The sequence below is a fragment of the Rattus rattus genome, chromosome 2, assembly GCF_011064425.1.
Source record: "Rattus rattus isolate New Zealand chromosome 2, Rrattus_CSIRO_v1, whole genome shotgun sequence".
NCBI classification, from domain to species: Eukaryota; Metazoa; Chordata; class Mammalia; order Rodentia; family Muridae; genus Rattus; species Rattus rattus.
In genome coordinates, this window is record NC_046155.1 from 68,192,890 (window position 1) to 68,210,713 (window position 17,824).

A 17,824-nucleotide genomic window follows, 5' to 3' on the forward strand; every position below is an offset into this window, starting at 1 on the left:
TCTCTCTCTCTCTCTCTCTCTCTCTCTCTCTCTCTCTCTCTCTCTCTCTCTCCAGAAAATCATATTTATACTGTTAACTTTCAAATCCCCCCCATTCCCCATTCTTGGGGAAGAACAAGCATGGCAGTCTGTGCTAAGGATGCTGGCAGCACCTTCGCATCCCCTCGGGTGCCTGAAAACACTGTGCCAGATGTGCAGGAGCAGGGGCCAGCAGCTGTATTGACTGAGTGCTCCCTCTGACTGACTGAGTGCTCCCTCTGACTGACTGAGTGCTCCCTCTGACTGACTGAGTGCTCCCTCTGACTGACTGGGTGCTCCCTCTGACTGACTGAGTGCTCCCTCTGACTGACTGAGTGCTCCCTCTGACTGACTGGGTGCTCCCTCTGACTGACTGGGTGCTCCCTTCTGGCAGGCACGATCTCAGATTACAACGTCATTCCACCACGCAAGAAACAGGGAGCTTGAGCCACAGCAGACTGACCGTGGGAGGGTGGTGCGGTGGGAAAGGAACCCCAGCACAGGCTACTGTGTCAGCAGTGCCAGCTGGCCTCAGTAGTCCACTTGTAGACCAGCGAATGGCTCACTGAGTAAAGGCCCTTGTCACGCAAACCTGCCAACCTGAGTTTGATTCTTGAAACACTCAAAACAGACAGAGAGAAGTGATACCCCCAAAGTTGCCCTCTGATCTTCGCACACGCGCCAAACATATAATGCACACGTAGACACACACATCCTAGAGAAATTCACTTCATTCCTGTACTTTGGCTAAGGCAAAGCTGTGAGGAACAAAACCTTTAAATTATGTAAATTTAAATTCCCGTAGAAAAACCTTGTTTGGTGGAACACTATACCACAGGACCAAGTTCCCCTCTCGGAGAACTCAGTGAACAGGTTTCTATTCCATTTTTAAAGAATTTATTTGCCAGGCATGTGTGCATGCCTTTAATTCCAGTACTTGGGCTACAGAGGCAGGAGGATCTCTGAGTTCAAAGACAGTCAGGGCTACATAGAGAAACCTTGGGGAAAATGATTTTTATTTCATGTGCATTGGTGTTTTGCCTACATGTAGGTCTGTGTAAGGGTGTCAGATCCCCTGGAACTGGAGTTAAAAACAGCTGTGAGCTGCCACGTGGGTGCATTGAGAATTGAGCCCACAGCCTCTAGAAGTTAAGAGCACTTAGTGCTCTCAACTCCTAAGCCGTCACCCCAGCCCTCTATTCCAGTCTTCCCTTCCATTGTTTTCACCGCTGGATGTAGCAGGAAGCCTAATAGAATCAATGTATCTCAGGCAAACATTAGATGAAATAGTTGGTTTTCACTATATCTAGGGTAGATGTTGGAATGAATAGTTGTTTTCTAGAAACACTTTGATCTTGAAGAAATCACTGTAGGAAAACATGATTGTTTCTGTTTGTTATCAGTAGAGTTGTTTTTCTGAAGGAGCTTTAAAGCCTTTGCACAACTTTGGTCGCACACGGTCTCAGCACAGCTGACGTGTCTTGCATTATTGAGCGCGGCAAACAGTGCACAGTAAGGACCAACGCTGTGGGGAAGTGGTGTTTTCCTTCAGGAAACGTATAGATTAGATGAGGGGTCTTGGGATGAGGAACTTGTTTTACACCCCCCCCCAAAAAAAAACCAATCAATAAGCAGGCTTTTGGCGGTTCTCTGACAATCGGGCCACAGAAACTGGATCTCCCTGCTGCCAGCAAGACTGTAATTCATCTTTCTTCGATTGCCCCATGACAGCTGGAGGCTGTTGCCATGGATTCCAGGTCACCAGTGATCACAGACGCACCCAGTGCAGGAGTCACCTGTGGACTTTCTCTGCTGCTGGTCACCTTAAAGCAGAATGAGGAACCTGCCAGAGAATGGCAGGGTTTTCAGAAGTGACCGTTTGGGGGCTCTAGAAAAGACTGAACATTTGACAGCGAGGGTCATGAGCAGCTTGGATGCTGGACTCACCATGGCAGACGCAGGGATGATGGAGGAGGGAGAGGAGCCAGCTGAGGCAGTTTGGAAAGGAAATGGAAGAGGGTGAAAAGGGGGTGCCGCTGCTCTAGGGAGGCTGAAGGAGAGACAAGCCCACTGACAGCAGAGCAGGAGGGTCCTCACGGTCGGCGGGGAGGGCATTTACTGAGTGTTGCCATACTATTCATGCCTCATGTACGGTCTTCCACCTCTGGTGCCGAATGGCACTGGTCACAGTGGGGCCTCGAGCTGGGCAAGGCGGGGCGTGGGTTCAGATGGGGACCATGAGATTCCAGGTTCATCTCTAGACTCCAGGGACCGAGGGCTGCCTCCTTTTACTCCTCCAGACTGAGTGGTATGCCACAGGCCTCAGTGGTTCTAGTTTACCCTCACATAGGCTCACTGACCACAGATTGGGACTCCACAATAAATAGCTGTACTCAGGGACACTCAGATACCCAGGGCTTTCTATGGAGTTGTGACATGTGTACGATGTATATGCATACACTTTATAGACATATGCATGTGTCTGCAAGAAAATTCAGCATGGTACTGCCTACCACAGAAGAACTCTTTTTCTTGTTCTGGTTCTAAGATTCACTTTGCTATATGCTGAATAGACATTCTAATTTTTAAATTGCATTATTTACTATTTATTTGGGCAGTGGATATGCTCATGGAGTTCAGAGAGCAACTTGCAGGAATTGGTTCTCTCCAAACATGTGGGGTTAGGGATTGAATCCAGGTAATCCAGTTCGGCAGTAAGTGCCTTTACCTCCTGATATCTTGTCTACCCTAGACCACCTTCACCTTCTTCTTTCTTGTTCTTCTTCTTCTTGTTGTTCTTGTTCTTCTTCTTGTTCTTGTTCTTCTTGTTCTTCTCCTTCTTCTTCTCCTTCTCCTCCTTCTTCTTCTCTTCTTCTTCTTGTTCTTCTTGTTCTTATTCTCCTTCTTCCTCCTCCTCCTCCTTCTCTTCTCCTCCTCTTCCTCCTCTTCTTCCTCCTCCTTTTTTTTAATAAAGAAAAACCACCAATAAGGGAGGGGAAAAAGAGAAACTAAAGTCTGAGAGACAAATTATTTTCTCTAAGCCCCAGACCACCCAGAAAAAGGAAACTTTAAAACCAGACTGAAGGTTGTGAAGGTTTGAGGGTTATAAAGCCATAGGCCGGGTCCTAGAAGGCATGTTGTCAGGGGTAGGCTCTGCCTTGCAGCAGCCCAGGTGGCTGCATCCAGCGCTTCTCCCTCAGTTCATTTAGGAGCAAACTCAACCACTAAAGTCAACACAGGAGAGCAATCCATGGGTTCACCACTCAGAAGTACTGTGACCCAGGACCAAAGGAAGAGGGATTGTCATACCCATGAGAAAAGTGGCCCTGGGGTCTTCAAAGGCAGCTCGCCTAGGCCTCAGAAGCAGCTTCCTAGCAGGCACACTTCAGGGGTGGGTGACAAAATGATTGCTTGCTTATAAAAGGGCCCCGCCATGCCCTGCTCCTTAGGAGGGGAGACAGGGATGCAACAAGGTGGGAGGACCAGAGTCCCAGTGAAGCCATGCTTGCTGCCTCTGACTTGCGTCTGACAATGCTGCTCTGCTGGCTAGTTACACCCCAGCCAGCCCAGCCTGAGAGGCTCTTCCACAGCCGGGACCGTTCGGACCTGGAGCCATCCCCCCTGAGTCGGGCCAAGCCCATTGCCGACCTCCATGCTGCTCAGGTAAGAGATGCACAGAGCAGCAGCATTTGCATACACACCCCATATACATTACACACGAACACACATATGTAGAGGCCAGAGCACAACATGTCAGGATAGCTGTGCAGAGGCAGAGTCTGCTTAACCTGGCGCCATCTCTGTGGAGCTGGGAATGAAACCTGGAGCCTTGTGCACGCTAGGCAACCACCTCCACCACTGAGTTGCACCTACTTCATCTGATGTTAACCCTAGAAGCATCGGTGCCTAGGCAGGATCAGGCCTGCAGAAAGCGGCTTCACATATCACTGGACATTCGAAGGTGAGCGTGGTGGTGCTGTCAGAGTCTAAGGCACTGGGCTGGTGGCATCCCTTGATTGCCTGTGTATACAGAGAAGAACAGCTCCGGCAAGGATCCCCGCAAAGTGCTACTGAGTGCCACCCACTGCCACAACCAGACCAGGGTTCCCTTTCTCCAGTCATGGCTCTGAAGCCTGGTACTTACCTCAAGCAGACAGGGGATCAAGATTTCCCCTAAACTTCTGGCTCCAGGGTGCCCCTAGTATGGAGGGCAGTGAGAGGCAATGGGCCAAACTTTCCTTTGATGCCAAGGGCACTCCTATAGCCCCCGCCTTTCCTGCCCCTGAATGCTAGAAGCCCGCCAGCCCATACAGCGTGTTTCCACCTCCAGCCTTGACCTCTGGCATTGCCCCTTCCCTCCCAGTCCCACTACCTGGATGGCTTCAATTCTGCACCCCCACACCCATGACTTCACTCTGGTAGACCCTGGATAAAGTCCTTTTATGTCTAGCTTCACTCTGTACACTTCCTGCCGCTCCCCATCTACCACAGCACAGGAAAAGTCCCAGCAGGGAGCAACCTTATGAATTTTCCTTCCCACAGAACTTCCTATTGAAATATGGCTGGTCAAAGGTGTCTAGCCCAAAGGAGTCAGCTGGAGTCCCTGTGGGCTTCACCTTGGCTCAAGCTGTGCGTAGATTCCAGAAGGCGAACAGACTGCCAGCCAGCGGGAAACTAGACTCACCTACACTGGCAGCTATGAATAAGCCACGCTGTGGCGTCCCTGACACACGGCTACCCCTTCGGGATGCCCTGCCAACTCCACCAGCCCAGCCAACCCCTCTAGGTCTCCAGCCCAGGGCCCGACAAAAGCGCTTTCTTCAAATGCTGCTGCCCAAGTCAGGTGGGAAACAGGAGGGCTCCCCAGACACTGGGGCCAGCAGGGCCTTCTCCAAGAAGACACTGACTTGGAGACTAGTGGGAGATGCCTACAGCAGCCAACTCTCTGGGGATGAGCAGAGATACATCTTTAGACTGGCCTTCAGGATGTGGAGCGAGGTGACGCCACTGGACTTCCGGGAGGACCTCACTGCTCCTGGCACCATGGTGGACATAAAGCTGGGCTTTGGGAGAGGTAAGAGGGGTACAGACTGGGGATCCCTTCCTGCCTACCCTGCAGCCACCCTTTGATTCTTCCACCAAGGCCCATGCCCAGCAACATGCTTAGGGCAAGCTGGGCCAATCACAGTTTGATTGCCTTGTTCCCAGAGTGGTGTGGTTCCAACCCCTACCTGCTGGGCTTCTTTAGAGAGAACACCTAAGGAGGTAAGAGGGTTCTACTCTCTGTGGATTTTAAGGTCTTAGCTGTTGGGGTTCACATGCCTGGAGCACAACACCGATCTTCCTGGTCACATGGAGAAGCAGCAGGTACAGTGTACTGACCTGTGAGAAGACTTTACATAAAGACACCACTACCTCCTTGTTGGCAGACAGAACAAATAACCTGTCTTCCACAGCCCATCTGTGACTAGACGTGTTCCCATCCACCTTGCTGCTCTCGCTGGGTTAATTTCCTAATTCTAGGGTACATAAGGCACAGTTTGTTATAAAAGTAACGAGCGGACCCAGCTCCTTCATCAGCACTGGCAACACACACACACACACACACACACACACACACACACACACACACACACACACACACACACAGAGAGAGAGAGAGAGAGAGAGAGAGAGAGAGAGAGAGAGAGAGAGAGAGAGAAAGAGAGAGTGCAGTTAGCACCTAGATGTTTCTAGTCTTTTGGTTTTGTTTTTATTTTTGTGGTTCTTTTTTTTTTCAAGATGAGGGTTTTCCTGTGTAGCACTCTGGTTATCCTGGAACTCCCTCTGTAGACCAGATTGGCTCAGAACTAAGATCTATTGGCCTCTGCTTCCCTAGTGCTGGAATTAAAGACATTCGCCAACAGGCCCCGCTTGTTTCTAACCTTTATAGCCTCACAGTTTACAGACACCAGGCAGCTCAGTCTGCTTCCCCAAAGGAGCTTCTACAGGGCCTGTAGCTGCATTAGCTCCAGGAAGCTCTGAGTCTGTGCTGTGAGAGGGACTCAAGATAGGCACCTTTAGTCACTGCTACCCACCCCTCTCCCCACACTAGGCCGGCACCTGGGCTGTCCACGGGTGTTTGACGGGAGTGGACAGGAGTTTGCACATGCCTGGCACCTGGGTGAGATCCACTTTGATGACGATGAGCACTTTACTCCTCTCTCCAGTGACACGGGCATCAGCCTTCTCAAAGTAAGAAGCTCCAGCCGCTCTGTTGGGAATGCAAAGCACACCAGCCCAAGTTCAGAAACACTGCTTTTCCTTGGTGTGTGCACATCCTTCTAGACGTAGAAAGTTTAGTAATCTCTGGTGGTGGTTCCCCAGTAGTCACTGTTTCTCTCTCTCCTGAACAAACACAACTCTGGCCAGGGCACAGGCCAGGCCTCTATAATTCAGTGATTGGGCCCAGCAACATCAAAGACGCAGGTTTGGTCCTACACCTGTGGTTGTGTTGTGTTCCCCTCCTAGGTAGCTGTCCATGAAATTGGTCACGTCCTTGGATTGCCTCACACCTACAGGGTGGGATCCATAATGCAACCAAACTACATTCCCCAGGAGCCTGCATTTGAGTTGGACTGGTCAGACAGAAAAGCAATTCAAAGACTATATGGTAAGATGGGTCGAGAGCAGAATGCAGGTTGCAAGGCTGAAGAGCTGCCCTCAAACTCTGTCTGTGGGCTTTTAAAATTATCACACTAGACCACACAGGCCCACAGGGGAAGAGCAACAATCTTTTTTTTTTTTTTTCGGAGCTGGGGACCGAACCCAGGGCCTTGCGCTTCCTAGGTAAGTGCTCTACCACTGAGCTAAATCCCCAGCCCCACAACAATCTTTTTTGTGCCTTCTCATCCTCTCCTTCCACACTGGTGAGGACAGAGGACATCATTTAATACAAATGGTGGGGCAGAGAGATGGCTTGGCAGTTAAGAGCGCCTTCCAGGGGTTTAATTTCCAGCACCCACATCTAGTGGCTCATAATCACCTGTAATTTCAGCTCCAGGGGATCCAACACCTTTGGCCCTGTGGGGTACACACACACATACATATAATTAAAAGTCCAGTCTTTAAAAAAGAAGGAAAAAGGTTGGTTATGGCACAGATACCCCACAGGGAAAGCAAGCACTTCCATTCCTAGAACCTCACAGCCCGTCCCAGTTCCGTTCCGATGCGCTCCCACTCCTGACATCCACGGCCTGTTTCAGCCACATTGTCATCCTGCAGTAGAAACATGGCTGCTTCTGTGCCCAGAACCAAACGTCTTTCCTCTCACGAAACCAGATAGACTGTGGAGAGGCATGAGTCAGTGCACTTAGCGTGGCCGTAGAACTGCATCCACACTGCATCTGGGAACCCTAGTGCAGCTTCCTAAACTTCAGCCTACTCCTGCTCAGCCTCTGTGATGCCTTGCTTTAAGGCATTCCAAGAGGAAGTGCTAGCCACGCGGTATCTCCATTTCAGACAATTAGGAATGCTGATGCTTACAATGACAAATGGCTGCATTTTTTTCTCTCCTCAGGGTCATGTGAGGGATCATTTGATATAGTGTTTGACTGGATTCGCAAGGAGAGGAACCAATATGGTGAGGTGAGGGTGAGGTTCAACACCTACTTCTTCCGCAACAGCTGGTACTGGCTCTACGAAAACCGCAACAACAGGACTCGCTATGGGGACCCCCTCCAAATCCTCACTGGCTGGCGTGGAATTCCCATGCAAAGAATAGATGCCTTTGTCCATGTCTGGTCATGGGGTAAAGATGAGCGGTATTTTTTCAAAGGTAACAATGCTTCTGGTGTGGTCCCATTTCTTTTACTGAACTTGTACATAGGATATTTCCAGCACTTACCTAGGAGTCCATTGTAATGTTCTGGTAACCCACTGGCTTTTCCATTTGCTTAGGCAGACTGTAGGCTCTGGGTGGGCTGTGTCCTCTGATCTTGGGAAGGCTTGGTAGTCACCGAATGAATAAACTTTGTTAGGTGCCTCTAACATGGAAGGAATGGTCTGTAGACTAAGGCTCAAGATACTCCATGGTGTTCATGGGCTTTCACTGAGAGAGGCAACCAGCATTCCAATGCAGCAGTGATGGGCAGGGCAACCATTACTAGGGTCAAATTGAGAAGTCATGGGAGGCCTGAGCAGATGGCTGAGTGAGGAAGTCCTGTTTGGAATCATGGAAGAGGACCATGCAGGGTTGACTTAGGACCTACTGGCATTTGCCCTTTGGAGGAACACAAACCAAAGTGGCATGTCAGGCTCTCACAAGATGGCAGGCAAAGTCTCATTTTGGTGGAATTTAGGAGTGCTGGGCTACATCTCTGGCCCATGCCATATTTCTTTCTTTCTTTTTTTATTAACTTGAGTATTTCTTATTTACATTTTGAATGTTTTTCCCTTTCCCAGTTTCCGGGCAAACATCCCCCTAATCCCTCCCCTTCTCTATGGGTGTTCCCCTCCCCATTCTCCCCCCATTACCGCCCTCCCCTCAACAATCACGCTAACTGTCCTTTCAGTCTTGGCAGGACCAAGGGCTTCCCCTTCCACTGGTGCTTTTACTAGGATATTCACTGCTACCTATGAGGTCAGGGTCCAGGGTCAGTCCATGTATAGTCTTTAGGTAGTGGCTTAGTCCCTGGAAGCTCTGGTTGCTTCCATGCCATATTTCTTTATAGTCTGGTATTAATAAACCACATTGACTGTTTTGGGTTGACTCTCAGGAAACCAATACTGGAGATATGACAGTGAGAATGACCAGGCACACACAGAAGATGAACAAGGAAGGAGCTACCCCAAACTGATTTCAGAAGGCTTCCCTGGCATCCCCAGTCCCTTGGACACAGCCTTCTATGAGCGGAGGCAGCAGCTAATTTACTTCTTCAAGGAGTCTCTAGTAAGTACCACTGCATCCAACTTCTTAGTTAAAAGATATCCTCATCCCTTCAGATCTACGAGACAATGGCAGACCATTAGCTGGAAACAGAACTTCACATCTACAGAATTCAGTGCAAAGCCAGATGGTTAACAGTCAACAGTCCTCAGCAATGTGTCTGTCTGCTTCACTCTGCAGGTATATGCATTTGATGTCAACCGAAACCAAGTACTTCCTTCTTATCCAAAGAAGATGAGCCAAGTGTTCCCAGCAATAATGCCTCAAAACCACCCATTCAGAAACCTCGATTCCGCGTACTACTCCTACACACACAACGCCATCTTCTTTTTCAAAGGCAACTCGTTTTGGAAAGTAGTTAGTGACAAGGACAAACAGCAGAACTCTCGGCTCCCTCTGAATGGCTTATTTCCAAAACAATCTATTTCAGAGAAGTGGTTTGATGTTTGTGATGTCCATACCTCTACACTGAACATGTAAAGAGAAGAAAATCAAGACTAGGACTCAGAACAGCTCTAAGAGAAAGTGTTAGCCTTCTTTGCAAAGAAAACAAACCAGAATTTTAGTAGCTAAAACAAACATGGCTTCAAGCTACACCAAACAAGCATTACTTGAACTTTAAAAGTAGGTTTAAGGGCCAGGCTGGGTGAAACTTCTTTTAGGAAACATCAAAAAAATTTACCCTAGGGAATCCCCATTTTTTCTTTTGATGCCATATGAACTCCATTCAAGTCCCAGTAGTGGCACCAGGGGTCCCACCATTGTGTGGTACAGAAATGGTTCTGAGAGCACTTAAAACTTTGTTCTGGTCTGAGATAGGGCACAGAATTGAAATTAACTGCAAAACACATGTCACACTGGCATGTTTAACATTTGACTGTAGGGGTGGTTCTGATGTTATCCTGGTCCCCCAACTGGTTCTTGACCTGTCAGTAAAGAAGCCATGGACCAATTGCTGGGCAGAAGGAATAGGCATAACCTCTGGGTCCCTGGAGGAAGAGGCAGACAGACGGGCAAGGGAGGTGTTCCCCAGGCTTCTAATGGAGAAAAGTTGAGTAGACTTGTGACGTCTCAGGTGAAGCAGCCACCTGTGGCTTCTCCTATAGGCTGGCAGTCCGGGATGTAACTGAGCGACTAAGTTTAGGGCAGGTGGGAGGTAGAGAGATAAGAATATTGATAACAAGCTTTTCCAGGCAGAGACAGTAGTGCCCAGCAACTGTGTCAAAAGGCAAGTTGAAAAAAAAGCAACTGTGTGTGTCTTTCATCGGTGGATTCAAGGGAAGCTGGGTGTGGGCTGGCAGCACAGCCTGTTCAGAGCTTAGGCAGGGTAGCAACAGCTCATGCAACATTTGACATGAACCAAAGGCCCCCAAAGTATCTGGGTAACACAACAGATGGGCCCACAAGCATTCCCAGCATCTACAACCTTATGTCTGCACCCTGTGATGACCGCCTCTCACTGTTGAATGCACCTTGTCTGTGCACAGGGCCTCCCACAACTGGCTCTGCAGATGATTTTTCTGGTCCCCTGTAATTTCTGTTGTCCTTGCGGAGCAGTGAACACTTCCCTGTTTCTGTCCTGCAGGCCAGGCCACAACAGAGCTCTGGAAGCTAGCTGTCTAACTGCAATGTCCCTACTCTAGGACAGGCACTAACCCTTTAACTTCCATTCAATATGGCTTAAGAATTCTTGTTTTTTCAAGACAGTGCTTTTCTGTGTAACCCTGGCTGTCCTGGAACTCTCTTTCTAGACCAGGCTGGCCTTGAACTCAAGAGATCTGCCTGCCTTTGCCTCCCACCACCCGCTGGCTTAAATTCTTAACATACAAGAGTCAATGTCATATATGATGACGATATCTGAATAATGAAACTAACTGAAAAAGGTTCAGAAACCCGAGTAACCAGGCCAGAGTCTTCTAAAGGAACAGCTAAAACACATTTACTTCAGGAAACTTTAATTAAAACCAACACAAGTTATTACAACACATTTGAAAAGTATCTTTTATTTCTCCTGCAGAAATTTTCATGTTATTGCTATGACAAGGGAAAGAGCTAGGATTTCTACTTCCTTGCTTAAAATCCATTTTCCACCATTCAGCTAAGGGGAGGGGCTTGAAGACAAGTAGTCTTAACACCCCAGCTTGTTTCTAGGGAAGCAGGGGAAATCCTGTTGAGCTCATCTGCTCCAGAGGTACTATGTTTCAGTGGAAGCATCCAGAGGGTTCTCCCGTGGAGAAAGGGCTGTTACTGTGTACACTCGCTGCAAGGCAAAGGACACAGCAGTCCTGAAATGGGACTGATGAGCGGGCTCAAAGCTTTGCAGTTTAACCAAAGCTTTAAGGGCTGCAATGATTAATTCTTGTAAACAGATGCAAATTTGCTCCAATGACAGTGTAAACCAAACAAGGAACTAGACAAATAGTGAGAGAATCTGCCTTGCTACAATGGAGACCTGCTTGCTCCAGTGACAGAAACGGCTGCAAATGGGGCTGGTGTGGGAGGGGATGCAATAGTGGCCAGACACCAGAGTATCACCCAAGCAGAAGAGTCTGCCTGATGCAAATGCTGCACCTCCTCCAAACTGTTAGTTACAGCCTTACAGCCCCACATGCAGTAGGCTTTGGACAAGATCTCCAGAGCAGCAGGGCACAGCAGAATGTTCAAGGAGCATGAATGTGTGGGAGACCTTTGCCCTGAACATTAGGATCTATGTACTTTGTAAAGTTTTGAAATCATAAGCAAGCAGATCAAATCACAGCAGTGTGAAGAATGCAAGTGGGAACTACCAAGGTATTTTAAATAAATAGCTTATATTTATTCAAAATAGTTCTCTTACCTTATTCACAGTTTCAAGTTTAAAATGAGAAAGTGATAGTACCTAGTCTTTATCAATGTCACATACAGTCAAAGAAAAGTGAGGCCTTTCAGAACATGCACTGAAAGGAGACCTGCACAACTTTCAGTCTTCGAAGCCTCCTGTGCCACAGCTTGGAAAGGGTACACTTCTGTCACTCACAAAGAAACGCAGATGTGCACTGTTTCTACACGCCATTTGAACGTGAAATCACTTGAATAAGAGTTCTCGTGGCCAGAGTAACATTTTATCTAAAATAATCTCATCTTATGCCCAAGTGTTTTAATATCCTTCAAGAATATCTCCAAGTCTAAGCACATCACAGGAGGTCTGTTATCACTAAGGAACCAAGTACTTCTCGAGGAAATACATTCAGAAAGCTTTTGGTTCCATTACGGTTTCTCACCTTTACAGGAAGAAACCAAACCACCCCACATCCTCTGCCTGCCACGGGAAGTGAGTACCCACTGTGGACCTGATTAAATGGCATCTCCTTATATTTAATAAGTCTCAGCACCGAGTGGACAGAACAGCTCCAGGATGGGAAGGCACTGACAAGACAGTCCTCCGAGACAACTTCAGGTCAGGGGACAGCAGTGCCACTCGATCCACTGCTACCAGATGCAAGCTGCTCCAGCAGACAGATGACAACTTCAATTCTCTCCAACAGAGTGGAGTTTCTGTTGGCAGTTGCTCTCAAAAGCTGGGAGTAAATCTGCTTGTTGGTTTGGAGGGCTGCATCATCTTCCGTGTTACTGCTGAGGTTAAAACAGACAGGTGAAGGGAAGAGAGGGCAGGTGGGGCTGCACACAGCAGGCACTTCCTAGAGCAGCTGACTTACCTATGGCTGTTGAGTAAAGCAAAGAAAGGTCCCTGCCTTAGCAGCAGTGAGCAGCCACGAAACATGGTCAAAGAATACGTCACAGAGTGGGAGGTGGGGCTGATCAGGCATGGAGAGGCTGCGTGGCCATTCTTCTACTCAGCAGTGCCAATCACAACTGACAGCTGAGCTCTGCTCACAGACTCCTGACTTGACTTCTTACAACTTGTGTAGCTCATGCCTTTAACCTACTGTCACCCCTAAGCTGGTTACTATTACAGTCTCCACATGTCAAACAGAAGGTTTTCCTCTTAAGACAATTAACTGGTTTACCTTATCTACCATTTTACTCAACTAAATACTTACTGTTATCTGACTAAGGACCGTCCATGATGTTACTAATTTCTTCTCTGTACTACAGGACAGGGCTCCATGATCCTCAGATGTTTTATAGCTTTTCATCTCAAATTCTAAAGCCTATGAAATGTCAAGAGGCCTCACTCTGCTAGAGCAGTGAATGCTCAAGGGCATGATAAGAACAGCTCAATACTTAATCCAAAGTGGAATAAGTCCCCGGCAACTTAATAAAAACAAAGTGTATTGTGTCCTGTAGCACCTACACAGTTGTCATACCATGAAGCACACTCAACAGCCTGAAAATAAAAATTTTCAACAAGAAAATGAATTCTAATTTTTCTTACAGCTCACTTTAATTTCTGGGAACCTAAGTAAGTTAAGCTTTTCAATTATTAAGCCCACTTTCTTATTTTGCCTCAGGCTAAGGGGAAAAAATAGCAATCAAAATAAACTACTAATGTTCCTTTCCGTTAAGGTGATACTCTGATTTCCTTTTCTCTTAAACAACTCAACTAGGTCAGCTTTTTTCAACAATAAACCTGTCAGCTGTTCTCACCTAAACATGAATGAAACACAATAAAACTCCTACCATAGTGATCTGCTTCAAACCTGCAGTGTCACGTTTCTTTTGTATAATAAATCTGAAAGCACAGATAGGCTCATAGGACATTTGGCCTGCATGAAAACTTTAGATTAAAAATTTCTTCAACAAGCCAGGTGTGGTGGCTTTAATCTCAGCACTTAGGAGACAGGAGCAGATGGATCTAAGGGCTACACAGAGAAATCCTGTTTCAAAAACATTTCTTCAACACTAATAACCTGGTCAGAAATAAAAATTACATAAGTCATACATAGAATTATTGTGCTAAAATATCAAAAGACTGAAACTATTACCTGTCAACCACTCAAACCACTACTCTGAAAAATCATTGAACTAGCTCACAGGATCCTGTATATACTGCCATCTTGTGGACACCAGTAAATCCTTCAAAACCTACACCTGCAGTTAAGTTTTTAGGCAGTAAAAGCTAAGAGTCTCTTCTCCACTGTGTGTTATTTACTCTGCTTTTTGGTTCTTCGCAAAGATGGATGCATGCACTAAACTGTCGTGAGCACACCAACACACCCTGCTGCACACTCGAGACTTCCTCAAATAAAGCTCTCCTCAGGTGAAAGTTACTCTGCAGGGTGTAAGACTGAGGTATGCCCAAAACAGCTAAGGCATGACTCCCTTGGTCCTCCCTTCCCAAACAGACCAAGAGCATGTGGTTGGCAGTAGCCAGCATGTATGCAGTCCGTCTCTCTGAGGTGTGGTGTGAAGAGACAGGGCAAAGCCGGGAGCACAGCAGATGTTAGGAACCACCTTCCACAGACCTACCTCACTCTAACTCATCCCTCTCTCACCTTCTAACACTCTTGGTGGATTCTGAACCTAGATATACTGAAACCATTGTATATTTTCCCCAACACATGATAAAACTGCGCTATACTAGACACAGTCAAAGATTAGCAAGACTTAGCGTTGTTTTTCTTTCTCTTTTTATTGAGAACTTTTATCCCCGTCAAAGCTGGCATATTCAAGTTGTCAGCATTGCTGCCCTCTTGTGATCAGAGGCCATTATGAAGTAAGACAGAGGCTACATGAATACAGGTCGCCAGTCCTACCACATGCTGATCACCAAGCGAGCTCCTAAACAACTAGAACAGGCAGCCTAACAGTGTGTGTGGTATGAATGTGCTGGACAAGGGAATGATGCACATCCCGAGACAGCACACACTTCATCAGGCTACGCAGTGTGGTGCACACTTGGAAGTTGTGAAGTCTGGAATTTTCCACTTAACATTTTGGACTAGAACTGACTAAAGTAAACATCGGAGGTGGAACTTTAGCTGTGGGGAGGCATCTACAACTGTTAGAACTTAGATTCTGTGCTATATAGAAGTTGCAGTTTAAGAAGAAATTCTTAACTGCAGCTCTATTCAAGTTATAAAAATGAACTCAATGGAATACCTGGCAGGTGAAACCTCTCAGACCAAACCAGCCTCTGCTGTCCTAACAGATGTCCAGTTTTCAACAATTCTGAGCAAATATCCGTACAAGCAAGAAATAAAGAACAGCTAGCTGGGCAGAGATGACAGTGAGGTGCTACCTCATGGGCTTGAAATGACCACTGTTAATGAGAGGCACTAAAAACTCCTTGAAACTGCACAAGATCAGAATTGCTTAACATCAGCAAGAAGCAACTGGACTTTGTTGCATCATGGTTGTGGTGGACAGAAACTTTTGGAATGCTAAATAAATGCTGTCAAAGCTCCTAACACTGAGTCACATTGTATATAAATTAAAACATAAAACAAAAAATTACTTTACTTGTACCCCAAAATAAAATGGTAAGACAGATTTAACTAGTACCAGTGATGTATGTGGGTGCATTTTCTCTTACTTTTATCTGTTTTCCATGTTTTGTAATATGGACTAGACTGCACTTGTGTTTCTATCATGCTCCTGATGTAGAACTTGGTACTCAATTTCAAGTTAATGATGCCAAAGAACAGCTCTGGTGAAACAGCACACTGCACACATCAGCAGAGGAGCCTGGAAGCCTGGCTGTGCATCTGTTCATTCTCCCCTCCCTAATGTCCCAGCCTCAGATCCTCTAACATTCTACTCTTTATCTTTAATGCTGCAACTGGCCCTCAGGATCCACATCATAGCCCCGAATTCACATTACACACATGTTTATAAGTGTTACTACAAATAACTTAGGGTCTTCATTCAAGGGCTACTTGTGTCTCCAAAATCGTATTTACCCTATGAATATGCAGTAGGCACGTGGACATGAGTCTTACCTAACAAGGAACAGTACTTAAAATTTTTACATTTTCTACGTATAACATAAATAATACAACCTGTTCTTTACACCAATAGAGGGAACTCATGTTCTTTTGATAGGTGAGGAGTTAGCAAAGAAGGCTCAATAAATACACAAGTAATTTACCTCATTTTCCTTTTAGATGATGACATCAGTTTGATGGATTGAAGGAGAAGGAATGACAGGCGAGATTCAAATATACTAAGGAGTTTGATCACTTCTTCTCGATTAAGATTAGGTGAAGAATCAGCAGCCGGTGTAGCTTCATCATTCTTAGGCTAAAGACAGCACAATGTTACTTTACCTAAGCTGCCCTCCCCTCCGGTGTTTCATATACAGTGAAGGCTAAGCAGCCTCTTCAAATCCAGCAGACTATAGAATGAGAAACAGAAAGCAGACCCAAAAGCTCTCTGATAAAGATACTGTGAAGGCCCCACACCTAAGAAATACTGACATAAAAGAAATGACTCCTACATGGAATTTCATGACTTCCCAGCACTGACTGGTGGCTACAGAAGCAACATGGAAACAGGTACTGCCTAGCCAGGACCCACCAGGGACGGAAGTAAGGGGTGGCAGGAGGCTGGGGCACTCAGCAGAAATGCTGGATTATGCTGTGGAGCTTGTGAAACAACTGGGCAGTCAGCTGGAACTGAGAGCATAGCCTCCCCCGCTCTTGGAAAGCAAAGGCAAAGACACCTCTAAACCAGAAAAACAACCTTGTGAAGCTTTGAAACTTCTAACAGGTCCCTTCATAACTATGGCTCATTAAAGATCAGGGTCAGTAATGCAACCATGCAAACACAGCTACTGTGCTTTGAGGCTCCTGTGTAGTGTGTGTCCGTGAGCTGATGAACTTGAGACATGGACACGAAGGAAGGTAACTGGACTACTGGGCCCCAGCATTGTCAATGCTGCCTCTGCAGTGTACCAGGTAAGCGTAAACTAAATTCCCAGGGGGTGGGTAAGTGGGTGTGGGATCTGCATGTGTGTTAAAGATTCTACAAGGCTACTGACTGATTAGAACTTCCATGACTGTGAAGAGCTGGAAAGCTGCAGGTCAAATCATCTTGGGCTATCTTTAGTGCCCTTCAAAGACATTCACTGTCTACCTTAACATCCATCCTTGATAATGAGGTAAATCCTTTTGGAATGTACCAATAGTACCCTAGCTTCTGCCAACCCAAAGATTAAGGATGCCCTCAGATAGCAGCTGAGGTCTACCTAAAACAGAGATGTCCCTGCTTTCTAACTTGTCTGCATGATATTCCCACCAATGTATTTATAAAGTATGCCTTCCTTAGCTCTATTACTATATGATTTCAGGAATCTGGCGACCTCATCTGTACTCCCGGGCATGATCTGCCAAGTGGCGGCAGAATACACGATCTCATTCTCTCTTGGTGATGAGTATGTCTCTGCATCAACACTGAGCTAGGTCTTCTGAGTTATTACAAAGAGGCTACTTATGTCCTGTTCCATTCTACATGTGGCCTGTTCCCTTTCCGTTTCACTATGCTCAACATGGTTAGAGAACCTTTACCAGGACAATGGTGCCATCTACTTGAATCTGCTAATGTGGATCACAATTATGAGCCAATAGCTTTTTTGTAACAACTTACCCAGCCTCTGGTATTTTGTTATAGCACCCAAATAGACTAAGACTTTTAATTACATAAAAATACATTACTAATTACATTTTAAGGTAGTGGTGTATATATACACATACATTCATAAAAATGTGTCATATGCCTATTACATACATTTACCATTTAGCATAAGATATATAAAAATGTTTTCTCCAATTACCTGGTCACATTCCTCTACAAGCTCCTTCCGAATGAGCTGGAAAGCATGCTCAGTTCTCACCATGATATCAAGTGCCCCAGATAATGTTTTTAACTTTCCAACATTGCTATTCTGACCTAAAATAAAAAACATAAATGATCATTCCTAAACTATGAGCCTATGAAGCC

The 17,824-nt window shown here is 46.4% G+C and overlaps 2 protein-coding genes across 4 annotated transcripts in view; one reads left to right on the plus strand and one right to left on the minus strand.

Moving 5' to 3' along the window:
• Window positions 1-3,510: 3,510 nt before the first annotated feature.
• On the plus strand, window positions 3,511-9,554 carry Mmp21 (matrix metallopeptidase 21). Its single transcript, XM_032895598.1, has 7 exons — window positions 3,511-3,681; window positions 4,561-5,092; window positions 6,113-6,252; window positions 6,529-6,670; window positions 7,577-7,834; window positions 8,775-8,947; window positions 9,125-9,554. Exons 1-7 carry the CDS (start codon window positions 3,520-3,522, stop codon window positions 9,422-9,424), a joined length of 1,707 nt encoding a protein of 568 aa, XP_032751489.1. The 5' UTR covers window positions 3,511-3,519; the 3' UTR covers window positions 9,425-9,554.
• A 1,328-nt stretch (window positions 9,555-10,882) lies between these two features.
• The window catches only part of Edrf1 (erythroid differentiation regulatory factor 1), a 37,035-nt gene continuing 30,093 nt past the window's right edge, over window positions 10,883-17,824 (minus strand). For 2 of the 3 annotated variants that reach the window (XM_032892406.1, XM_032892405.1), the window contains 3 exons: window positions 17,658-17,773; window positions 15,975-16,126; window positions 10,883-12,556 (listed from right to left, as the gene is read on the minus strand). In XM_032892406.1, the coding sequence (XP_032748297.1) occupies window positions 12,382-12,556; window positions 15,975-16,126; window positions 17,658-17,773 (443 nt within the window). In that variant the 3' untranslated portion in view covers window positions 10,883-12,381. The remainder of the gene's footprint in view (window positions 12,557-15,974; window positions 16,127-17,657; window positions 17,774-17,824) is intronic. The other variant, XM_032892404.1, reaches the window with a different exon arrangement.

Bases quoted from the DNA above. Each gene is read 5' to 3' on its own strand.
- Mmp21 (XM_032895598.1), top strand. From the start codon at position 3,520: ATGCTTGCTGCCTCTGACTTGCGTCTGACAATGCTGCTCTGCTGGCTA. The intron at 6,671-7,576 runs GTAAGATGGGTC...TTCTCTCCTCAG, and splicing joins AGCAATTCAAAGACTATATG to GGTCATGTGAGGGATCATTT. The intron at 7,835-8,774 runs GTAACAATGCTT...GTTGACTCTCAG, and splicing joins TGAGCGGTATTTTTTCAAAG to GAAACCAATACTGGAGATAT.